The sequence below is a fragment of the Carcharodon carcharias genome, chromosome 1 (assembly GCF_017639515.1).
Source record: "Carcharodon carcharias isolate sCarCar2 chromosome 1, sCarCar2.pri, whole genome shotgun sequence".
In the NCBI taxonomy this organism is placed as follows: domain Eukaryota; kingdom Metazoa; phylum Chordata; class Chondrichthyes; order Lamniformes; family Lamnidae; genus Carcharodon; species Carcharodon carcharias.
This window is the reverse complement of record NC_054467.1, coordinates 4,446,549-4,469,478: the sequence shown is the minus strand read 5'-3', so window position 1 is coordinate 4,469,478 and position 22,930 is coordinate 4,446,549. Positions and strand designations below refer to the sequence as shown.

Genomic DNA, 22,930 nt, shown 5'->3' with positions numbered 1-22,930 from the left:
CAAGACTTTCCATTTTGAAATGCATATTGACCATTTATTACATTTTATCATTGCTGGTTGTAATTGTGCAGCCAGACTCAACTGTCTCCACTGTTGCATTGTTTGAGAACATCTAAATTAGAGTAAACATAGAAATGAATTTGAGTGATTCCAAATAATAGAACAAAGCCATGCACCAGTGCATTTACCCTCTGAACAATTGTGGGAGCTCCAAGTACATACCATTTGGGGATTGGGGCACTCAAGAATTTGTACATCATCACTGATCTTGTAAAACATGGGATCTTTACAACATTCCCAAAAATTTGGAGCCATGTTCATAGAATTAAATCACTCATGGGGAAGAGGTTTTTCCAAAACATTTTATTAGAAGTGAGTAGAGTTTATCAAATAGATTTACCAAGAGCAGACACACAATTAAATCAAGTCCTATTCATTACAGAAATAACTTTTTAAAAGCCCTTTATATTTCACACAAACACACCTATATTATATATATATAAATAATATAAACATGTAGAGATTACTCTCAACGTCTACAACAGAAATGCCCTTGTCTTTGATAACTTGGTATTGACGCTAAACAAAACTTATGTGTCCTGACATTTAATAGGCAATAATCAATGACTGCTTGGATTCTTCCAGCCGTGTATCCAGTTTGGGAAAATCATGAATATTCATGAGGAATTGCTCAGCATTTTGTCTTCCTATTCTATATAATACCAGAAAGCCTTATGCCCCAAATAGAAATGTATTTAAACTGCAAGAAAAGGACATGTTTGTTTGAATATTTTCAGTGATGAAGGTGATATTCACTGTCCAGCGGTAGCATCTCGATAGATCAAAGATTGTCAGACGTATAGGAGTTAAAGTTTAGGCCCGACATCATCTTCAATGCAGTTAATCAGCACATTAGTAGACAAGGTTGGGATTAATGTCCTCTGGAACAGAAAGAAAGGTCAATTTTCAGTAAGACTTGATATCTTTTCTGTCAATTTTATTCTTTGAGCCCTGAGCTAACCTTCCAATTCCATGTACTCTCCACCATAAAGACTGCCTAATTTCACATCGAATAGCGGGTGCCTTAGCTCATCGGCTGCTTAAATCCTCATCTATGGTTTTGTCATCAACAAACTCAACTATTCCAAAGCACCCCACGCCGGCCTTCCATTCTCCACCCTCTATGAATTTCAGTCCATCCCAAACTCCACACTCTGTGTTCCATCCTGCACTGTCACACTCAGCATCACTCCTGAGCCCATTGACAAGCATTGATATTAGATTCCCTGTGCTTTATATATAGATCTCTCATCCTCATGGTTAAATCTCTTTATAGCCTTGCTGCTCTCTATCTAAACTTTTCCAGCTGTACAATTTCTTCCCCCCCCCACTCAAATTATCTAACCCTCGAACTTCTTGTACGTGCACCCACTTGTACCCCTCCCCTGACCCCACTTTCCCCACAACTCCCAGCTGTGCCTACACCTGCTGAGACTCCACAAACTCTGCAAGTTATTTCCCTAAAGCCTTTCTGCCTCTCCACCTCCCTCCTTCTCCTCTTAAAAAAGTGATAAATTTCCTCACCTTCTTTGAGGGAAAAACACCTGCCCCATTCTCTCAGGGAGATATCTCTGTCACCATCAAGGTCGCACCCTCTGAAAAACTGGGACGTGCAATGCTCCAAGGGAATTAACGGAGTGCGGAGCGGAGCCAGCTCAGAGTGGCTAAGATAACTGAAAAGACAATGACAGCATCAAAAGTTTTATAACCTGCCATTTAAATAGTCTGGACCAGTTTCAGCATAAGGTCCCCCATGTGGATGATGAACCATATTCTACTGCAGTATGACCTCCTGTCACTTATCTAACAATGCAATGATCGGAGTTGTCAAGAAAGATAAACATTTGAATAAACTCAGTTTGCCTGATGGACAAACTAGGCTGTAAAGCTAGAGGTCAAGGAAGGCTGGCCTCAAGCAGTACTTGTTAAATAAAAATACAATTGTCAAATACTAGCAGATTTCCTTCAGTCAGTCTTGGCACAATGGGTACAATCCCATCTAATGGGCCTGAGCTGTTGCCCCCTCTCCATTAATTGAAATGAGTGTGTTATCATGTTAGATTTTTGTTTTCAGATGAACAAAACTGTCATGTAATAAAGGGGAAAATGTATCCCTACCCATCCATTGGATGCCGATCCAGCTGACTGAACTGCCAGTGAACAGGGTAGATGTACATTTGGTAATTGTGACTGAAGTCGTTGAAGAGCTGGTCGAAAGAGCGATCACCAGGGTGAAGACGCTGCTCATCATCATAGATTTCTTTAACCTGGGAAAGAAAGCATTGATATGATTGTATAGCTTGTTGTCTGTCAGAACTCAACAGGTCCTGAGAAGATATTTTTGGATTGTAATGGGTGCTGATAATTTGACTCCGTTTTCTGGTAAGAGATTGAGCATCACAACATCGGACCTCATTTCAAGTTGAAATTATTAAGCAAACCTGTTTTACAAGATGTGAACAGGCATAAAAATAACATTAACCTGAAGTGTAAACCTGAAACAGGAATCAATGTATCTCTTTCTTTGCAATGAAAGCAATACAAGAGGTCATGATCTGATGCTGTTAACTTCTTATAGAATGCACCTTAATATAATGGACTGGGAGGTGGGTTTTTATTCCGAGGGGGTTTTGGATGACCAGTTGGCATTGTTATGTGATCCGTACCTGATAGTGCTGGGCAGGATTGTCTGTCCCATCTTGAGTACAACTTTAACCAGCGAGGGAGAACAACATAAGAATTAGGAGTAGGAGTAGACCATTCGGCCCCTCAAGCCTGCTCCTCCATTCAATAAGATCATGTGATCATCTTCATGTGATCATCATAAGATCATCTTCTTGTGTTTCAATTTCACATCTAACATTCCCATCTAACCCCGATAACCTTTGATTCCCTTACCTAACAAGAATCTATCTACCTCGGCCTTGAAAATATTCAAGGACCCGGCCTCTACTGCCTCCTGAGGCAGAGAATTCCTGGAGCAGCCGCAATATTTTGGAGAAGGAACTACCTGTCAGAGGGCTGTCAGTCCGCAGGGGCGATCTTGGTGGGAGAAGGATGCTAGGGGACTAAACCGGAGCGAGAGTGGAGCCAGGCTGAGTTTGTACAACCCGGAAGGGAGGGCCCCATAAGAATGGACATGGATTCACATGGTGTCTCTTTGTAGTGGGGAAGCTGCACCATCATCTTAAACCAAGCAGAATGCTCACTCTCCTAAAACAGCAGCCCCATGTCCATCACAGGGCACGTTCCTGCCATGAAGTAGCTAGAGGGATTTATATGATAGCTGAAAGTTAACACGTAGTCCAAGCCTCATTTCCACTGCAGCAGGTTGCAGTTCCAATCCATCCCGACTCCCACTGCCTCGAATTTAAAAATCGAGGTTCTGGTGACTCATGGCTGGATTTGAGGGGACAGCCATGAAGCCAGAAGTGGGAGAAAAATATTGAACTTTTCTCACAGGGACAAAAATAACTTGGGAATGCATTTCACCTAATCTTTGCTTGATTACTCCTGATGTGTAGAATGATACAGTATAGGAGGCCATTCAGCCCATTGTGTCAGTTCTTTGAAAGAGCAATCCAATTAATCCCACTCCCTACTCTTCACTATAACACTACAAACTTTCCCCTTCAAGTATTTATCCAATTCCTTTCTGAAAGTTGCTATTAAGTTTGCTGAAGGTGGTGCATTCGTGGTTGTAACTGTAAAGGACAACAATTTTCCAAATATCACACTCAGTGCGCAGAGAAACACTTCATTCTTTTTTTAAACAAGTATATAGATGAAGCTTACTGTTGTTCTCTCTTTCTGAGATAGTAAGCCAGGAGAATGTAAATCTCGCTCATACATCTGTATCAGGATATTTTTCAGCCAAGCACGTAAATGTAACGGGAACTCTTTCAGCTCATTATCCGAGCAAGGAGCAATATCTGAACAGAATCAAAATAAATCAAGTTAGAAGTGTCTCTCTCTCCCTCAATGCAGAAAAAACTTCCAGAAAAACTAGCTAATCCTGCGTTGATGTATATATTCACAAATAAAATTGGTTCAATATCTGTTGAGCTAGATAATCGGATTCTCGGTCTGTTCTTCAATGATACCGACCTCGGTAGGTCTGTTTGATTCATGTGAGGATTATAAAAGAGAGCATTTATATATCTTATGGGTTCACGTTTCAGATAGTTATGAAAGCTGTGGCCTTTATCAGTCCAATGGCCTTTTCTTGTTTCAAGTATCTTACATTTATAAACTAGTAGATTCCCTTTGGTGTATTTTGTGGGCAGTCCAGGGATCTGTATGGGAGGTCTTGGTGCTTAACTCAGTAATGGTGCACAGGGAATGAATGCCTAACATAGATGGAGATGGAGCTTGTGGAAGAGATGAAAACTAAAAGGCCATAAATAAGATGAAAGAACGAGCTGCATATATAGTAATGTAGTCACTGCTGTAATGTAAGAAATGCAGCAACTAGTTTGCACTCAGCAAACTCCCACAAACAGCAATGTGATAATTACCAGATAACCTGTTTTTTGTGATGTTGATTGAAGGATAAATATTGGCCAGGACACCAGAGATAACCCTTTTGCTTTTCTTCAAAATAGTACCACAGGCTCTTTTACATTCACCTGAGCAGGCAAATGGGGCCTCGTTTAGCATCTCATCCAAAAGACTGCACCTCTGACAGTGTAGCACGCCCTCAGTGCTGCACTGGTGTCACTTTGATTTTTGTGCATAATGCCCTGGAATGGGACTTGATACCAGAACCTCGCGTTTCAGAGGTGCTACCAACTAAACCACTGTTGACATCTCGTCCTTAACAAATCCAATGGGGATTCAGGAGAAACTCCCTTACCCAGAAATGTGGAACACACAGGGAACAGTTGAGGTGAACAGTACAGGTGCATTTAAGGGAAAGCTAGATAAGCACATGAGGGATAAATAACTAGAGGATTTGTTGACAGGTCAAAGAAGATAGATGGTAAGAGGCTCGTGTGGAGTATTAACACCAGCGTAGACCGGTGGGGCTAAAGGCTCAGTTGCTGTGCTGTCCACATGCTGTAACTCTGGTGATGGTGGAGTGTCACGATTCACTCAGAGTCTAAGTGAGCTTGCACCTTTCCACGCACGTTGTAGTCTGGGCTATGGAAAGTGCTGGTAGAAGCTCCAACTTTCTTTCCATCGTATGGCTGACCAAAAATCTCTCCCACTCTTACCGCCTGCCATTGGCATGTGTTAGAAGGATTTACAGGTTGATACTCAGCCCCTCTGACCATGTTATGAACAGAATTATCTTGGCCATCAAGTCCTGGTTTGGGATTTGAACCCAGCTTTTGGCTCATGGGCAGGGACGCGACCTACGGTGCCACAAGAACTCTGACAATGTAACAGTAAGTATTACATAATATAGCAAACTTATTTTCTAAGAATAAAGTGGCAGTATTAAAATGGGGCAAGACATTGTTCACCAGATAAAAACTGCAGATCCTATTGTCATTAATCATGGACCTTATGTATTTGTTGCAAATGATTAGAACCTACATTTGCAGGATCCCATATAGTCCAGGTGAATGTTGTGTCCCATCTTGATTCCTTCAAGAAGACACTTAGAAGCGAAAAACTGGCAAGAGTTTCCATATGTCCTGTTGTTTGTGCCACACACCTGTTAGATCAAATCAGACAATAATTGGAGACAAAGTGTTAAAGGAAGCAAGCAGCCAAGAACATAATTCTCTTCTCTTGAACTTCAGACCAATACAGTTAAAGGAAACTGATCAGTCATTGATCTAAAATGTTAACTCAATCTCTCCACAGATGCTGCCTATTGAGTATTTTCAGCATTTTCTGTTTTTATTGTGATTATTAGTGGCAAGAATTATGAGAGTGGTTATAATGGGGGGACTTTGATTATCTGAATATAAATAATAGTGGGCAGAGAACTGGGGCAGTGAAGGGTAAGAGAGTGCTCTGAAGAAGGGTCTACAGACTTGAAATGTTAACTCTGTTTTTCTCTCTCCACAGATGCTGCCGGACCTGCTGAGTGTTTCCAGCATTTTCTGGTTTTGTGTCAGATTTCCAGCATCCGCAGTATTTTGCTTTGATGTCAGTGTTGGGACCCCTGCTTTTCCTGATATATATTAATGACCCAGACCTCGGTGTACAGGGCAGAATTTCAAAATTTGTGGATGATACAAAACAGGAAAGTGTTGTGAACCAATGAGGAGAATAGCATAGAACTTCAAAAGGATATAGATAAGTTGGTGGAACTTGCAGATAAGCTGCAGGTGAAATTTAATGCAGAGAAATATGAAGGGATTCATTTTGGTAGGAAGAATGTGGAGACATAACATAAAACAAAGGGTACAACTGTAAAGGAGGTGCAGGAGCGGAAGGAATTGAGTGTATATGTCCAAAAATTATTGAAGGTGGCAGGACAGGTTGAGACCGTGGTTAATAAAGGATACAGCATCCTTGTTTTATTAATAGGGACATAGGATACAAAAGCAAGGAGGTTATGTTAAACCCATACAAAACACTGGATTGGCCGCAACTGGGAAATTGCGTCCAGTTCAGGGCATCACACTTTAGGAAGGGTTGAAGGCATTACAGAAAGTACATAAAAGATTCACAAGAACGGTTCCAGGGATGAGGAATGTTGATTGCAGAAGTTGGGGCTGTTTTCCTTGGAGAAGAGAAGGTTGAGAGGAGATTTGATAGGGGTGTTTAAAATCCTGAGGGGTCTGAACAGAGTCGATAGGGTGGAAGGATTGAGAACCAAAGGACCCCGATTTAAGGTTTCTGGAAAAAGAGGCAATGGTGACTTGAGGAGAAACTAGTTCACACAGCAAGTGGTTAGGAATTGGCATGCACTGCCTGAGAGGGTGGTGGAGACAAGTTCAATCGAGACATTCAAGAGGGAATTGGATTGTTATCTGAACAGGAAACATGTAGAGGGCGATGGGCTGAATCACCCAGAGCTCTCTCTGTTATTGGCTGAAAATATTCTCTGTCCTCTGATGTTGGTGAGTGTGATCAAGGCTTAATGATCTTTGCTCACCTTTCTATTCATGGCAAAAAATTGTCCACCCATAAGGTTGGACGGACCACAAAAAATCAGGGATAATCGGAACTTTAGTTGTCTTAATTGTCAGTGGGCACACTTCCAATACTTGCGCGCAGCCGCCGACTGAAATATTGCATGAGCACTGGGTGACGTTGGGACGCTCGCCTGATGTCATCTCGCACCCAATTGGGTCAGGTGCTCGCCTGCACACTGAATTAAAAATTCTGCCCCCAGAGTACAAAAGCAGGGAGGTTATGCTAAACATTTATAAATCACTGGTTAGGCCTCAACTGGAGCAGCGTGTTCAGTCCTGGGCTCCACACTTTAGGAAAAATGTCAAGGCCTTGGAGAGGGTACAAAGGGGATTTATTAGAACACTTCCAGGAACGAGGGACTTCAGTTAATGTGGAGAGACTGGAGAAGCTGGGATTGTTCTCCTGAGAGCAGAGAAGGTTAAGAGGATATTTAATAGAGGTGTCCAAAATCACGAAGGGTTTTGATAGATGAGGAGAAACTATCTCCATTGGCAGGAGAGTCAGTAACCAGAGAACACAGATTGAAGAGAATTGACAAAAGAGCCAGAGCGCACAGGATTCTTCATTCTGCAATTAGAATGCATGGCCTAAAAGAGCAGTGGAAGCAGATTCAATAATAACCTTCAAAAGGGAATTGGTTAAACACTTGAAAAGGAAAGAAATTACAGGGCTAAGAGAAAAAACAAACAGGGGGAGTGGGACTAATTGGCTAGCTCTTTCAAAGAGCTGGCACAGGCTCAATAGGCTGGATGGCCTCTCTATCCTGTAAGATTCTACGTCAAATTGTTAGATATATTTAGTCAAATATATCTGAAGTTTTCTATGGGCAGAATATTGCACTCAGTGTGCTGGTGTGTGCCCGACATGCCCGAGAATAAATTGACATGGGGTGAGGTCGGGTGTGTGTCCTGATGTCATCACGCAGCCTCACGATACTTCGTTCAGCAGGTGTGCGCCGCAATTGGCTGCGCTCCCGCCAATAATTGAAAGGCCTGTTAAGGCCATAAACAATCTAATTAAATTCAAATTCATGCTGCCTGTCCAACCTTACGGTTATCGGGCAGGTGAAAAGGCCAAGCGGCCTTTACATTTTTAGGAAACCTCGTTCACGGGCAGGATGAAGTTTCCTAAAGCAAGAAACATTAAATAAAAGCTTCTTTTTTGAATTAAAAACACGTCCCAGCTCATGTGAGAGAGCCACATGAGCGGACGTGTTTTATTAAATTTTTATTCTCTTCATTATTTTTTTTAAACAGCCTTTCAATCTCTCTGAGGCAGTCCCGTGCCTAAGGGAGGTTGAAGCACTCCTCCGTGTGCCTGTGCGAACTGGGCGCTAGGCCCGGCTCTCCCTCCTCCCCCCGCCCGCATAGGCAGCGCTCAGCGCTACCGCTCGTGATCCATGCAGAGCCCACCCACCCCACGTGAACTCTCGGAGCAGAGCCGACTGCCCCCACCAAGCACTCACGCCAAGGGCAAAATCCTGCCCTATGTATGTATTCCATTTATTCATAGTATAACTTGTCAAAGACTTGTTTTGGAGTTGGGGCCGGGTTAGGGTTAGAAACCACCGTGATCCTGTTTTTTTCTTTACTATACCTGCTTCAGGTGTGACTCCCCTCCTCGAAATGTCCATTGTTATTACCAATATGGTTGAACCTTGGGGCCGTGGAACAAACAGGAGGGTCATGACAATATGAGCTCCTTTTTTATCCACGCTGTCTGTTTTCAGGTGAAGTTGAAAATGGTTAACTGGACTTACCTGTTGGAACTCAGGAGAGGTTACAGGGCAGGCCGTTAGGTCCTGGCAGATGCAAGTGGGGTATCCATTCTCATTGAGCTTGCAGACCCTTCCATGCCTGCAGCGGATCTTCTTACAAGAGTCTAAAATCAGAATAATGTGGAAATATATCACCTGTAATGTTCTCTTCACCTTTTGATGGTATGGGGGTGGGGGGGTGTGCGGTGGGGGGGGTGGTTGGTGGTTGTGATGATCAGAACTTATATTATGCACCATATTCTTTCAATGACCTGAGTACAGTCTTAATTTCAAGCCTCACTGACTGGTGATAACTAAGGTGAATATTTATAATCTTTGCTCTCTGATAGTTATGTCCTTCCTCTCCTGATGCTGCTGACTCTGAGAACATGCACCTGTCCTCCTGCACCTCGCCTCTGGTGAGATGACGAGTGTCAGCATTCAGTCACATGCCTGAGTCCAATGGACCTGTGCTCACAAGGAGTGTAAGTTGGTGAACTGAAGCTGCAAAGTTTGAAGAATTATAAGCAGTTGGAATAAAAGAAGTAAATGGTAAAGTTCTCAAGTTCATTAGACCTCAGTCATCTTATAACTAGAAAGGCCATATCACCAAGGAAGTGTAAAAGGGTGAGAACTACAGATCAATAATAAGGCCAAACACACAATCACCTCTGTCCACTTTAATAATGTTCCATTGCTATTGGGATTGCTGTTAATGAGACTGTGAAAACAAGAGTTAGTTAGATCTTTAAGGTACTGATTCTGAAATATGAGAAAAGCACAGAAAGGATTAAGATTCAAGTAAGCAAATTGTTCACATTATTATTGATAAATCCACCCTGAGGTGATACTCACTGAGTTCGTTTTGCATGTTGTTAGTCTCACTCCTATCATCTTCATTGGCTCCATCACCATTTGTACCCTGATTGAAATCAGCTCCATTGTTGACATTGGAATTAGTGCTGTCACCATCCTTGTCATAAACAGGTCCAACATCAACATTGGAATTTGCTACATTGATCTGGTTGAGGCCATCTTCACTGGATTGAGAATTATCCAGCGGGTTGGAGTTCACTACATTGATCTGATTGAGGTCAGCTTCATTGGATTGAGTGTTATCCAATGGGTTGGAGTTTGCTACATTGATCTGGTTGAGGCCATCTTCACTGGATTGAGAATTATCCAGCGGGTTGGAGTTCACTACATTAATCTGATTGAGGTCAGCTTCATTGGATTGAGTGTTATCCAATGGGTTGGAGTTTGCTACATTGATCTGGTTGAGGCCATCTTCACTGGATTGAGAATTATCCAGCGGGTTGGAGTTCGCTACATTGATCTGATTGAGGTCACCTTCATTGGATTGAGTGTTATCCAATGGGTTGGAGTTTGCTACATTGATCTGGTTGAGGCCATCTTCACTGGATTGAGAATTATCCAACGGGTTGGAGTTCGCTACATTGATCTGATTGAGGTCATCTTCATTGGATTGAGTGTTATCCAATGGGTTGGAGTTTGCTACATTGATCTGGTTGAGGCCATCTTCACTGGATTGAGAATTATCCAGCGGGTTGGAGTTTGCTACATTGATCTGATTGAGGCCATCTTCACTGGATTGAGAATTATCCAGCGGGTTGGAGTTTGCTACATTGATCTGATTGAGGCCATCTTCACTGGATTGAGAATTATCCAGCGGGTTGGAATTTGCTACATTGATCTGGTTGAGGTCATCTTCATTGGATTGAGAATTATCCAGCGGGTTGGAGTTTGCTACATTGATCTGATTGAGGCCATCTTCACTGGATTGAGAATTATCCAGCGGGTTGGAGTTTGCTACATTGATCTGATTGAGGCCATCTTCACTGGATTGAGAATTATCCAGCGGGTTGGAATTTGCTACATTGATCTGGTTGAGGTCATCTTCATTGGATTGAGAATTATCCAACGGGTTGGAATTTACTACATTGATCTGATTGAGGCCATCTTCATTGGATTGAGAATTATCCAAAGGGTTGGAGTTTGCTACGTTGATCTGGTTGAGGTCATCTTCATTGGATTGAGTGTTTGTCTGCTCCTGAGTACCTGGTCCATTGTTATTGAATACTGCTACATTGAGATTGGATTCTATTCCATCATCGTTGTCATCTTCATCATAGGAAAATGCCATTGAATTCATATCCACTGTGTTGGTACCAATATTCTGGGTCTACAAACAAAAGGGAAACTTCCATCAGATTGTTGAAAGGATGTGCAGCACCTGTGAATATGGCTTCTATGCAGATCATGTTGATAATATTAGACTTTTTTATTTAAAAAAAGGAACTTTTCAATTAAAAGTTTACTCATGCTAATTTAACTAACTAAGAACTTGATTTGTGCAAACAATATGAAACATTAAAATCTGACAGATGGAGAAAATCTTTTTTGCACCTACTGGAAGTATTAAGAACATCCAGGGCTGGGAATAGATGCATTATTACCAGGTAACGTGCTGTTACTCTGCTGCAAAGATAGGATTTTGGAACTTTAAAGTGACCTAGCTGGAATGCTGTTAAGTAAACACAGCACGAAGCATTTGGAGATTAAATCCTATTACAGAGATTCTAAACTGCTTATACATGGTATTCTCAGGGTCAGAAAAATCCAACAGTAAAGATTGTTTTGCATCTGTAACTAAGCGGGACATCCCAAGTGTGACAGACAAGCTAGTCATAGACTATTTTATAAATGCAGATCCTGTGACTTGAGTTTGATGATATGCTATTTAATAACCATTGGAGCCTTTACTACAAACATACAATTATTTTAGTCAAGGGGCTGATCTCATTTTCTGTAAATTGGCAGCTTTGATCAATATGATATGTCCTTTTACCTCTGGCCTTAATTTTGTGTTTTTTTAACTTTATACTTTAAATTCATTATACAGAGAAGTACCAGGTTTAAGATGGGCTATTGTACTGAGGGAATTGGGACCATAAAGTGCAGCAACACTGACACATTCCTGCTTTTTGTGGATTCTTTTCAACAACTGAGCATCCAAATCCCTCTGGGATAAAGAATTCCAAAGATTCACAACCATTTGAGTGAAGAAATTTCACCTCACTTCAATCCTATATGGCTGACCCCTTACTCTAAATTATGACCCCTAGTCCCAGATTCTCCAGCCAGGAGTAACAGCCTCTCAGCACTGAAATGTTGGTTTGGGATTTGACGGAACATTGGGGTAGAAATTTGAAGCATTGAAGGGAAGGCTCAATGCAAACATGAGAGGGAAACAGGGACAGTGGTAATTAGAGTGGGAAGGGGTTGGTGAGGAATAGAAACACCAGTTGGGCTGAGTGGCCTGTTTCAGTGCTGTCGATTCAATGTGATGGATGCCAGAGATGCTGAGACATCCTTTGTGGGCAGTTTTCCTAACGACACAAAGTTGGGAAACTAATGAATCCTCACCTGGCCAGATCACAGTGTCATCAATGCTGAAAAAGCTGAAGAGATTCAGGCCCTTATATCTTATCAACTAATTAAGCTCTTAGGCTGTCTAGCAATAAATTGAAGAAAGGGAAAAATACCTCATCCTCTAGAGTTTGAACATCTTCATCCAAGTTTCCATTTGACATTTGCTGATTGGCCAATTCCTCATTATTCAGGGTTTGATCATATATCACATCAAATCCAGCCAGCTCATACATTGTGTTTTGTTGGCGAATGTCCTCATTACTGTATCCAATCATGGAATCATCTTCACCGTTTAATCCCAATGAGCCCGTTCCTTGCACAGCGTCAGAGTATGGGAGAACACTAGCAGGTTCCTCTGTATCAGAAACTTCAGTAGCCAGTTCCTGGGAGTTTTGTTGGTTGAATCCAACATCCACAGCATTAGTATCTACCCCAGGTGCGAAAGGTCTCTCATTGTCTGGTGGAAAGGGTACCCCGTTACCTGGTACCACAGGAACCCCATAATCTGGTACTACGAATGGCACATTTACAAAGGGAATCCTGACCAGAGTACCTTCCATATCGTTTATGTCCTCAGCTGATATCTCAGAACTCATGCTGAGGGAGTTCATTTGAACACCATTTACTCCCAAAACATTAGCTCTCCTCCCTTTCGAAGGATAGGAATTAAAGAGCATTGGATAGCCATTAAATACATTTGGATAAGTAGGATATTGCTGGAAAGGGTAGTAGTTGTAGTTGGGGTCTCTGTAATTAGGATATTGCTGGTTCACATCATAGCCATTGTGGTTTGGATTTTGTGGGTTTGGAAAGTAGCCAAAGTAGTTTGGAAACCTGGAGTTTAAGCGATAGTTGGGACCAATTTGGCTCGGACGGTATAAACGGTTGCTTGTAAACAAGAAAGGATTTATCACTAGGTTCTGTTGATTGAAGTTAAACAATTGTTGTAATTACAGAGCAAAAGCATAACATTATAAAACATTCTCAAAGCTTATTCTATAAATAGACTGTGGTGAAAAACACACACAATGTACATGGAACAACGACCTTCATTTATATAATCCTTTTATATTGGAAAAAGTCTTCACAGATGCCAGATCAACTTTAGACTGACATTCACCCAGGTGTTGCCGGAGAGATCTATCTCACAGTGTGTCCCATGAGTTAAATATTCTCTTGTACCCTTCACCTTGAAAGTTTCTTGCACTGTGACTTCTGGAAACGTGAGCGGATAATAGCTAGGCGAGGGTAATGGGGTATCAGGGATTAACAGTCTATCTCCTTAATCATTGATATTTTAGGATTGAGAAACAGAGGAATGATGGAGAAGGAATTCGAATCAAATCAGGTCCAGAAAGAGAAATAAAGAGAAGAAAAGAAAATATCGTTCTGAGAGAGAGAGAAAAGATACAAAAAGAAAAAGTATGAAACAAATGTTAAAAGTAAAAAGTTTAAAATGTTTACATCTCCAACAACACTTTACTATATGTAAGAATGAGATTTAACAATTTAAATGGTTCCCTTTCTGAGCCAGAGGGGTAGATTGACATTGCATTAACAAGGCATTTAAGTGATTTAAGGTATTTAAGAGCCACATGCAAATTGGCGTAGCGTAAATAAGATTACAGAGATAAATGTGTGGCTCAAAGATTGGTGTGGGAAAAATGGGTCCTGATTCATGGGGCACTGGCACCTGTACTGGGGACGGAGAGAGCTGTTCCACTGGGACAGGCTTCATTTGAACCTTGCTGGCACTAGTGTCCTAGTGAATCATATAACTAGGGTTTAGATAGGACTTTAAACTAATTAGAGGGGGTGAGTGTTCAATTGAAGAGGAGTTTAAAAAATCAAAAAGAAACTTGGCTTAGTTGTAGGAGACAGAGGGTGATGACAGAAGGCTGCTTTAGTGACTGGAAGCCAGTGTCCAGTGGTGTACCACAGGGATCTGTGCTCGATCCCCTATTATTCGTCATTTGTACAAACGACATAGATGACTATGTGGGGGGTAGGATTAGTAAGTTTGCGGATGACACAAAGATTGGCCGGGTGGTTAACAGCGAGGTTGAGTGTCTTGGGCTACAGGAAGATATAGACGGGATGGTCAAATAGGCAGTTAAGTGGCAGATGGAATTTAACCCTGAAAAGTGTGAGGTGATACACTTTGGAAGGAATAATTTGACAAGGAAGTTTTCAAAGAATTGTATGATATTGTTAACACATCATCACAACAAGATCCAGCTCATTATATTATTAGGTTATACCTAATCTCATACCTGTCATTGGAATAATTTCTACCCTATCATTCCTAGAACTGGCCCTGGGAAGCAATAGAATGGACAACTATCATCGGGTTAATTCTACAGATGCCCAGATGATGTGCTTAAGAAGGATACTGAGGGTAAGCTGAACGGAAGAAAACTCTACTGGACAAGTACTGAATGAGGCAGGAAGAACACTTAAATAGCATCAAAAGCCAACAAATGGAGCTCTTTTGACATGTTATCCACGCAGAAAGGTTAGAGTGCCTAATCACCACTGAAAGGATTCATGAATGAAGAGTGAGAGACCAACAAGCTAGATAACTTTAAAGACTGGCTTAACTAGAACTCCAGCAACGAGGGCATCCACTGTTGCTATGATCAGAATGTCTGAAAGACCACAGTTGCCTACGCCACTTGACATGATGACCCAGATGAAGAATAGTGAAATAGTGGAGAGTTCACTTCTCTTTCAAACTCCAGAAGATTGCTCCTGTGACTCCGAGATAACCACTCAACATAGGAACATAGGACGTGGGGCTTAGGAGCTGGAGTAGACCATTTGGCCTTCAAGCCTTATCCGCCATTCAAAAAGATGGCTGATCTGGTGGTGGTCTTAACTCCACCTTCCTGTCTGCCCCCCATAACCCTGACTCCCTTGTCAATCAAGAATCTGTCTAACTCAGCTTTGGATAAATTCAATGACCCAGCCTTCTTCTGGGGAAGAGTATTCCACAGACTAACAACCCTCTGAGAGAAAAAAAATTCTCCTTATCTTCACCTTAAAAGATTATATGGGTTATTATTAATCTGTGTCCCCTAATTCCAATCACCCACACAAAAGGAAAGATTTTCCACCATATCCACGCTGTCAAGTCCCCTCAGGATTTTATATGTTTCAATAAGATCATCTCTCATTCTTCTAAACTCAGGGACAATATCAGGTTCAAGGTAGTGCAGCTTTCAGGCTATGCTGAGTTTGTCAGTTCAACCTTACAATGGATGGAACCCTTGGCTTCCCAATTTTGTGGAACCATACTCCTCCTCTCTTTTCACATTGTATGGTACAGGTCAGGCAATGACTCTGATCCCCTCAAAGTATCCATAAACTTCGTCACCTCCAGACCCAACTATTCCCGTGCACTCACGAGGGCAATCTCTAATCCTCCTTTGTGAATTCAATTCATCCTGAACTCTGCTGCTTATATCAAAACTTGCACCAAGTCCCTCTCACCCATCACACCCCCATTCTCACTGACCCACCATGGGTCCCACTCATCTAACATTCAAATTCAAATTCTCATCCAATTGTTTAAGTCCCTAATTCTTCAAACCCTTGCTCACCCCCACCATCCCTCCACCATTCTCCCTGACACTATCTTCTTGTATGTCCTTCTCTTTCTTTGCTCCCACCATTGGCGGCCGTGCCTTCAGCTGCCTAAGCTCCACACTCTGGAATTCCCTCCCTAAATCTCTTACCCTCTAACACTTTCTCATCTTTTAGTCCCTCCTTTCCCCAGCTCTTTAGCCAAGCCCCTGGTCAGTCCTCCGAATAACCTGTTGTTTGGGTAAGCATCCATTCTCGTGTCTCTGTGAAGCACTTCAATATGTTTATATTACATTATAGATGAATTGAAAAGGATTTTATTTTACAAAAGCACAGATTAAAGGAACCATATTGTAAGAATGATGGAAAAGGTGAATTACCTCCTGACTGCTGGATATATCTCTGGCTTTACGGATCTGAAAAATTAAATGGATGACATTGTGAATCATACAAAGGAATTATCAGGATGGTCACTGGAACTGAGTAACTTACTCTAGCTTTCAGTTTCCAGATACCATTGTCTTTGGGGTTTTGGAGGAGAATCTCTCAGGGAGTTGGGAGAGAAATTTCCAGTCTTCTGGGGAAAATCACCCAGAATTTTGGGGGAAAACTTCCCAGAGTTTTGATGGAGAATCACCCAGAGCTCTCCCTGTTATTGGCTGAAAATATTATCTGTTCTCTGAGGTTGGGTGAGCGTGATCAAGGCTTAATGATCTTTGCTCACCTTTCTATTCATGGCTTCATCCACAAGTTCCTACAGACCTCTCCCTGCTTTACCTTCTATCAGTTATTCCTCAGAGACCATCTTCCCTGTACACATGTATTTCAATCCTCCCTGTTCCCAAGCACTGCCATGAAATTTATCGGTGTGTGCTTAAAGCAACACCCCTCACAATACAACAAATATTTAATCTGGGTGTGCAGTGAGTCTTTTCAAACAATTTCACCAGCTTCATACAATGTCCTTTAAGGGTGATACATGGACTGATTAATCAGGAGAATTAGACTCGGCAAACATTCAATGTAAAAAGTTATCATATTATTTCTGATTTATTTTAATTAGCAAGTAGTTTCTTATTTTGAAGAAGTGATACTTACTGGGCTGGCAAACACTGTGGCCACCAAGCATGTGATGAGAGTTAGAGTTTGCATCTTTTTGTGCAGTTTTTGATCTGCAATACAAGAACTTCCTTCATTACAGCACGCAGTGTGAAAAGGTAATTGGATAAAGGCTTGAAAAGGTCACTTTTCCAGCTGGTAAAATACTGTTCCAATGCTGGCATCTACCTGGCTATGTTGAAAATGGCCCAGGTATGTCCTGTCCACAAAAAGCAAGACAAATTCAACTTGGCCAATTACCGCCCTATCAGTCTATTCTCCATCATCAGTGAAGTGATGGAAGGGTTCATCATCTCAATCCTGGGACATCACTCCAGGAGTTGCTCAGGGTTGTGTCCTAGGCACAATCATTTTCAGCTGCTTCATCAATGACCTTCCTTCCATCATAAAATCAGAAGGAAGGATATTCGCTGATGATTGCACAATGTTCAGCACCATTCGCAACTCCTCAGATACTGAAGCAGTCCGTGTCCAAATGCAGCAAGACCTGGACAATATCCAGGCTTGGGCTGACAAGTGGCAAGTAACATTCACGCTACACAAGTGTCAGACAATGACCATCTTCAACAAGAGAGAATCTAACCATTGCCTATTGACTTTCAACGGCATTTCCATTGATGAATCCCCCACTAACAATATCTTGGGGGTTACCATTGACCAGAAACTGAACTGGACTAGCCATATAAATACTGTGGCTACAAGAGCAACTGTGAATTCTGCAGCAAGTAACTCACCTCCTGACTCCCCAAATCCTGTCCACCATCTACAAGGCACAAGTCAGGAGTGTGATGGAATACTCCCCACTTGTCTCCTGGACAAAGCAGCCTGCTTGATTGGCACCACATCCACAAACATTCACTTCCCCCACCACCGATGCACAGTAGCAACAGTGTGTACCATCTCCAAGATGTACTGCAGGAACTCACCAAGGCTCCTTAGACAGCACCTTCCAAACCCATGACCACTACCCTCTAGAAGGACAAGGGCAGCAAATAGAAGGGAACACCACCACCTGGAAGTTCCCCTCCAAGCCACTCACCATCCTGACTTGGAAATATATCGACCGTTCCTTCACTGTGACTGGGTCAAAATCCTGGAACTCCCTCCCTAACAGCACTGTGGGTGTACCTACACCACAGGGACTGCAGCAGTTCAAGAAGGCAGCTCTCCACCACCTTCTCAAGGGCAATTAGGGACGGGCAATAAAAAGGTCTAAACACTCAATGAACAAATAAGAAAATCTTTCCCTCGTGTTTGAAAGTTATTATGTTTATACACACCCTGGTAAACTATTATTCATACAGTTCATCTTTAATGAGTGGAAAAATGTGGCGGCGTGGGGGGGTGGTGTTTAGGGTGTGGAATATGGAGAGGGGGGCTTGGGGGGAATGGTGAGAAGTGGGAATAGAAAAAAGAGGGCATGGGGAGCTGGGGAAAATGGGAAGTAGAGGGATTGGAGAGAAGGGGTGGAACAGGGAGAGCGGGGGGGGGGAAATGGGGAGGGGGTAATGGGGAGGCGGGGGATAATGGGGAGGTGCGGGGGGTTGGGGAACCAAAATATTGGTCAAAGAAGTTGCGGGTCTTAAAGGAAGAGCAGGGGATGGAGAGACTTGAGCGGTTTTGGGAGGCAATTGGGGTAAGATGAATGGATGAGCATTAGGGATGGAGAAAGTTACTGAAGGAACTTAAACTCAGGGATGAGAATTTTAAACATGGAATTTTCTGAGGAATCCGAATCAATGTAAGTCAGTGAGGGCTGGGGTAATAGATAAATGGGGCAGCATTTCGACAGGAGAGTTTTGGATGTGGTCAGTGAGGATAGAGACCAGCAAACAGAGTATTTGAATAATCAACTCTGGAGGTAAACAAAGACATGGATGAGGGTTTCATCTGCAGGAATTCTTGATTTCCTCAAAATTGGGATCACAACATTCTGAGGTAATTACATACAACATAAAATTAAATATAAATACCTTCAAATATCTCCCCAAACAAAAACAAAATCACTCTCCAGGCAGTTATCAGAATCTGGAATGCTTGGCATGAAAAGGTGATGGAAGGTGTTTCCATAAATAATTTTGTAGGGGAGTTGGAGATGTATTTGAGAGTGAGGAACTCACAGGACCTAAAGCGGAGGTCTGGGGCTAAACACTGGGACTGTTCTTTCAAAGCACAAGCACAGACATGATAGGCTGAATGGCCCCTTTCAGCTCTGTAATTTTCTATAATTCAAACTTTCGAGATTCATGTAAAGATGATGAGTGGAAGATAGAGCATTTTGCTTTGCAGATTTCCTACACAGTTATAGTCCTTTACACCTTCAGGCTATATCATGGAGAGATTGCAACATCTACTGTCTAATACTGCACTGTCATTAGATGAGATTCTCCACACCCTCGAGTGTTACACCTGGATCAGTTTGTGAACAACAACAGCACTCCAGGCACTGCTCCACCACAACAATACATCACTTGACTCCAAACTTCAGTGGACACAGTCTCTGGGTTGGGCAGCTCAATAAATAGCACCTTTGACTTTGTGAAATGTCCCAAGATGCTTCACAGATGTTTTATCAAACAAAATTTGACACTGAACCACTTAAGGAGATATTAAGACAGGTGTCCAAAAGCTTGGTCAGGGACATAGGTTTTAAACAGACTCTTAAAGGAGGAGAATTGGAGAGGTTTAGAGAGGAAATGTCAGAGCTTAACACCCAGGCAGCTGAGGGCACAATCACCAGGAAATTGGAGATTGAGCCAGAATTGAGAAGTGCAGAGACTTCATGGGGCTGGAGGTGGTTACACAGATTGGGAGGGGTGTGGGCACGGCAGTTTTGAACATGGGGAATGGGAATCTTAAGTTGAGATGAGCAGGACCGGGAGCCAGTATAGAGTGTGAGCAGAGAGGTAAAGTGTGATCTGTATTTGGTGGGAGATAGGACATGGGCAGTAGAGTTTTGGATAAACTCAGGTTTACATAGGATGCAAGATGCGAGGCTGCAGGGGTACATTGGAATAGTCAAGTCTAGAGGTGACAAAGGCATGAAGAAGATTTCAGAGATTAAGCTGAGTCAGCAATAGAATCAGGCATTATGGAATTTTGACATCACCACACTACCTTTGCAACTTTCTAGACATAAAAAGTGTAGGTGAAAGTGAGCTGTGGACTCGAATCACAGGGTGAGTCTTGTTACCATGGTCCCCACTAAAGGTCGCTTTACTTTCAATCCCAAGGGTGTTGGTGAAAATCTCAAACTGAAGAAGATTCTCTACTGGTATGAGCTTTTTTTTTCTCTCTCAATCCTAACTTTGCTTTTCGCATTTATCCAAACCCTTTCCCAAAAGGAAGTTTAAAAAATATGATTCTTGTCAATAAAAACTCACTGAAGGAAGCTTGAGTTCCAGATTTCCTCTCCCCTTTGTGTGAAGAAGTGTTTCCTGACATCACCCTGAATGGCCTGCCTTGAATTTTAATGTTCTGTCCCCTTGTTCTTGACTACCCCCACCAGAGGAAATAGTTTCTCTTTCATACACTTCAATCATGATTAGATCACCCTAAATCTATACTTGGGAATACAAGCCTAGTCTGTGAAACCCGTTCTTATAATTTAACCCTCTTAACCCATCTATCCTTTCCCCTTATCCATCATCCAAAAACAATCACTTTCCACATTTAGCTGACAATGCCCAGCTCTAACTCATCGCCACTGTCAATCAATTGCCAGACCTCTTGCCAACATCTAATGCTGATCAGCAGAAATTTCTTCCAATAAAATATTGGGAAGACTGAAGCCGTTGTCTTCCATTTCCGTCACAATTCTGTTCCCTCGCCATGGACACCACCACCCCCCACCCCACCTTCCCACCCCCCACCACCCCCCCCCCCCCCCCACCTCCACCCCCCACCCCCCCATTCCTCTCTCTGGCAACTGTCTGAGGTTGAGCTAGACTGTTTGCAAACTTGGTGCTATAATTGACCCTAAGATGAGCTTCTGACAACATATCTGCACTACCTGACTGTCTATTTTCCTGTCTGTATCATTACTGGATTCCTTCCCTGCTGTAGCTGATCTGCTGTTGAAAACCTCATCCATGCCTCTATTACCTCTGGACTTGACCATTCTTACACACTCCTGGCTGTCCACCTACATTCTGCTCTCCATAAACTTGAGGTCATCCAATACTCTGCTGCCCATGATCTTACTCACAATTAAGTCCTAATCAACCTTCACCCCTGTGCTCACTGACCTACACTGGCTCCGGGTTAAGCAATACCTCAATTTTAAAATTCCCACCAATTTTTAAAAATCTATCTATGACCTCACCTCTCCCTATCCCTAAAGCCCTCCAGCCCCACACCCTCCAAGATCTCTGCACCCCTCTAATTCTGGCCTCTTGAGTTCTTAATTCTAAATCACTCCACCACTGGCAGCTGTGCCTTCAGCTGCCTAGACCCTAAGTTCTCGTATTCCCTCCTAAACCTCTCTGTCTCTCTCTCTCTCTCCTCTAAGATGCCTCTTGAAACCTTTCTCTTTGAACAAATGTCTTGCTGTTCAGGACACAACAGATTAACCAGGGCAGGTGAATGACAGCTGCTACAGATGGCATTAAGATACTGCTCTCTATTGGGGTACGTGAGACTTGTAGAGCTGCCTAACATCACCTAACATCCATTAGGACTGAATCAGACAATACAATCCCCCTGAGGCAGTCACTGACAATTACTACCTGTCTTTTCTACAAATGTTCCAGGCTGATTTCAAACTCCCCAAAATGTTCTATCACGTACAGTCTAAAAGTCAATGAAAATATGCACAGATTAAACAAACCCTAAAGGTTGAAAAATAAGTCACTTTGCTGAATGTCATGAAATAAATTGGAATATGTTGAATGTGAGAGTTTGAACATAAATAAACTTCCATGACAATTAACAAAATCCCTTTCCTGAGGCGATTTCTTAAACACAGGCAGTCACTTCCAATATAGAAACTTTTAAAAATTCCTTCCGATCAGCTCAAGTACAGGTCTTTCATTTAAATAGCTTATTGTTCACTTGTTATAAATGATTACTAGTCCTCTCAGTTTTTTATTCAAGATACAACACCACCTAATATTTTTCAAACTGTTAAGTAGACGTTTCAGTAATTTGACTGTCAGTTTGTACTTGAATAAATGTAACATGCAAGTGCTTAAAACATTTCTGTCATTACCTCAACACTTCTCGAAGATGCAGAGATCACTGGAATCAAATAAAAAGTAACACAAAGTTTTTCTCAGCTGTGAATGGACTAAACTCAACTGGAGTAGAAAGATCAGTCTCGCTGGGTGAACCAACCCACTCTGGAAACTTATTCTCCTGGGACTCAGGCTGTGTCCAAATCACAGCCAATCGCTGCTTCGAGAATCTGATGAAATGAGGTGATACAATCATTATTAACCCTGCAGACATTAGTCACTGGGGAGGGAGGGGGATATAGCAACACTTTACCTCAGGTAACCTTTGCTGACTATGCAAGGTTTATTAAAATTCTTAACCCTTGCTTCATCAGATCCACAAAAACCTCCAACTTAGAAAAGGTTGGGTCCTGATAATATTTAAATACTTAGATAGGTCAGTCAGCACGTATTGTTGTTTCTTGATTAAATATAAGAATGTTGTTGATTTGTGAGTGTTATTTTCATATTTATTTAACCATTTGAGGTCCATAAATAAAAGCAGAAAGCGCTGGAAAATCTCAGCAGGTCTGGCAGCATCTGTGGAGAGAGAAACAGAATTAACGTTTCGAGTCCGTATGACTCTTCTTCAGAGGCCCATTAATGTTGGATAGATTTGTTGTTTTTCTTTCTAGATATTGATGAA

General features: G+C 42.1%; 1 protein-coding gene across 1 annotated transcript; it reads right to left on the bottom strand.

Moving 5' to 3' along the window:
• Positions 1-370: 370 nt before the first annotated feature.
• On the bottom strand, positions 371-22,421 carry LOC121279786 (SPARC-like protein 1). Its single transcript, XM_041191143.1, has 11 exons — positions 22,281-22,421; positions 17,051-17,124; positions 16,333-16,368; positions 12,481-13,287; positions 9,770-11,117; positions 8,918-9,039; positions 5,602-5,722; positions 3,856-3,992; positions 2,179-2,327; positions 1,585-1,733; positions 371-941 (listed from the first exon to the last, which is right to left on the bottom strand). The coding sequence occupies exons 2-11, from the start codon at positions 17,102-17,104 to the stop codon at positions 913-915; spliced, it is 2,952 nt and encodes a 983-aa protein (XP_041047077.1). The 5' UTR covers positions 17,105-17,124; positions 22,281-22,421; the 3' UTR covers positions 371-912.
• Positions 22,422-22,930: the final 509 nt, after the last annotated feature.

What these genes read in the sequence shown, in the direction of transcription:
- LOC121279786 (XM_041191143.1), bottom strand. Translation starts at nt 17,104, where the DNA reads ATGCAAACTCTAACTCTCATCACATGCTTGGTGGCCACAGTGTTTGCC. An exon ending in TTCAAACTCTAGAGGATGAG is followed by an intron (nt 11,118 to 12,480) that starts GTATTTTTCCCT and finishes TTTTGTTTGTAG; the next exon opens with ACCCAGAATATTGGTACCAA. An exon ending in GATCGGCATCCAATGGATGG is followed by an intron (nt 1,734 to 2,178) that starts GTAGGGATACAT and finishes TTGTCTTTTCAG; the next exon opens with TTATCTTAGCCACTCTGAGC.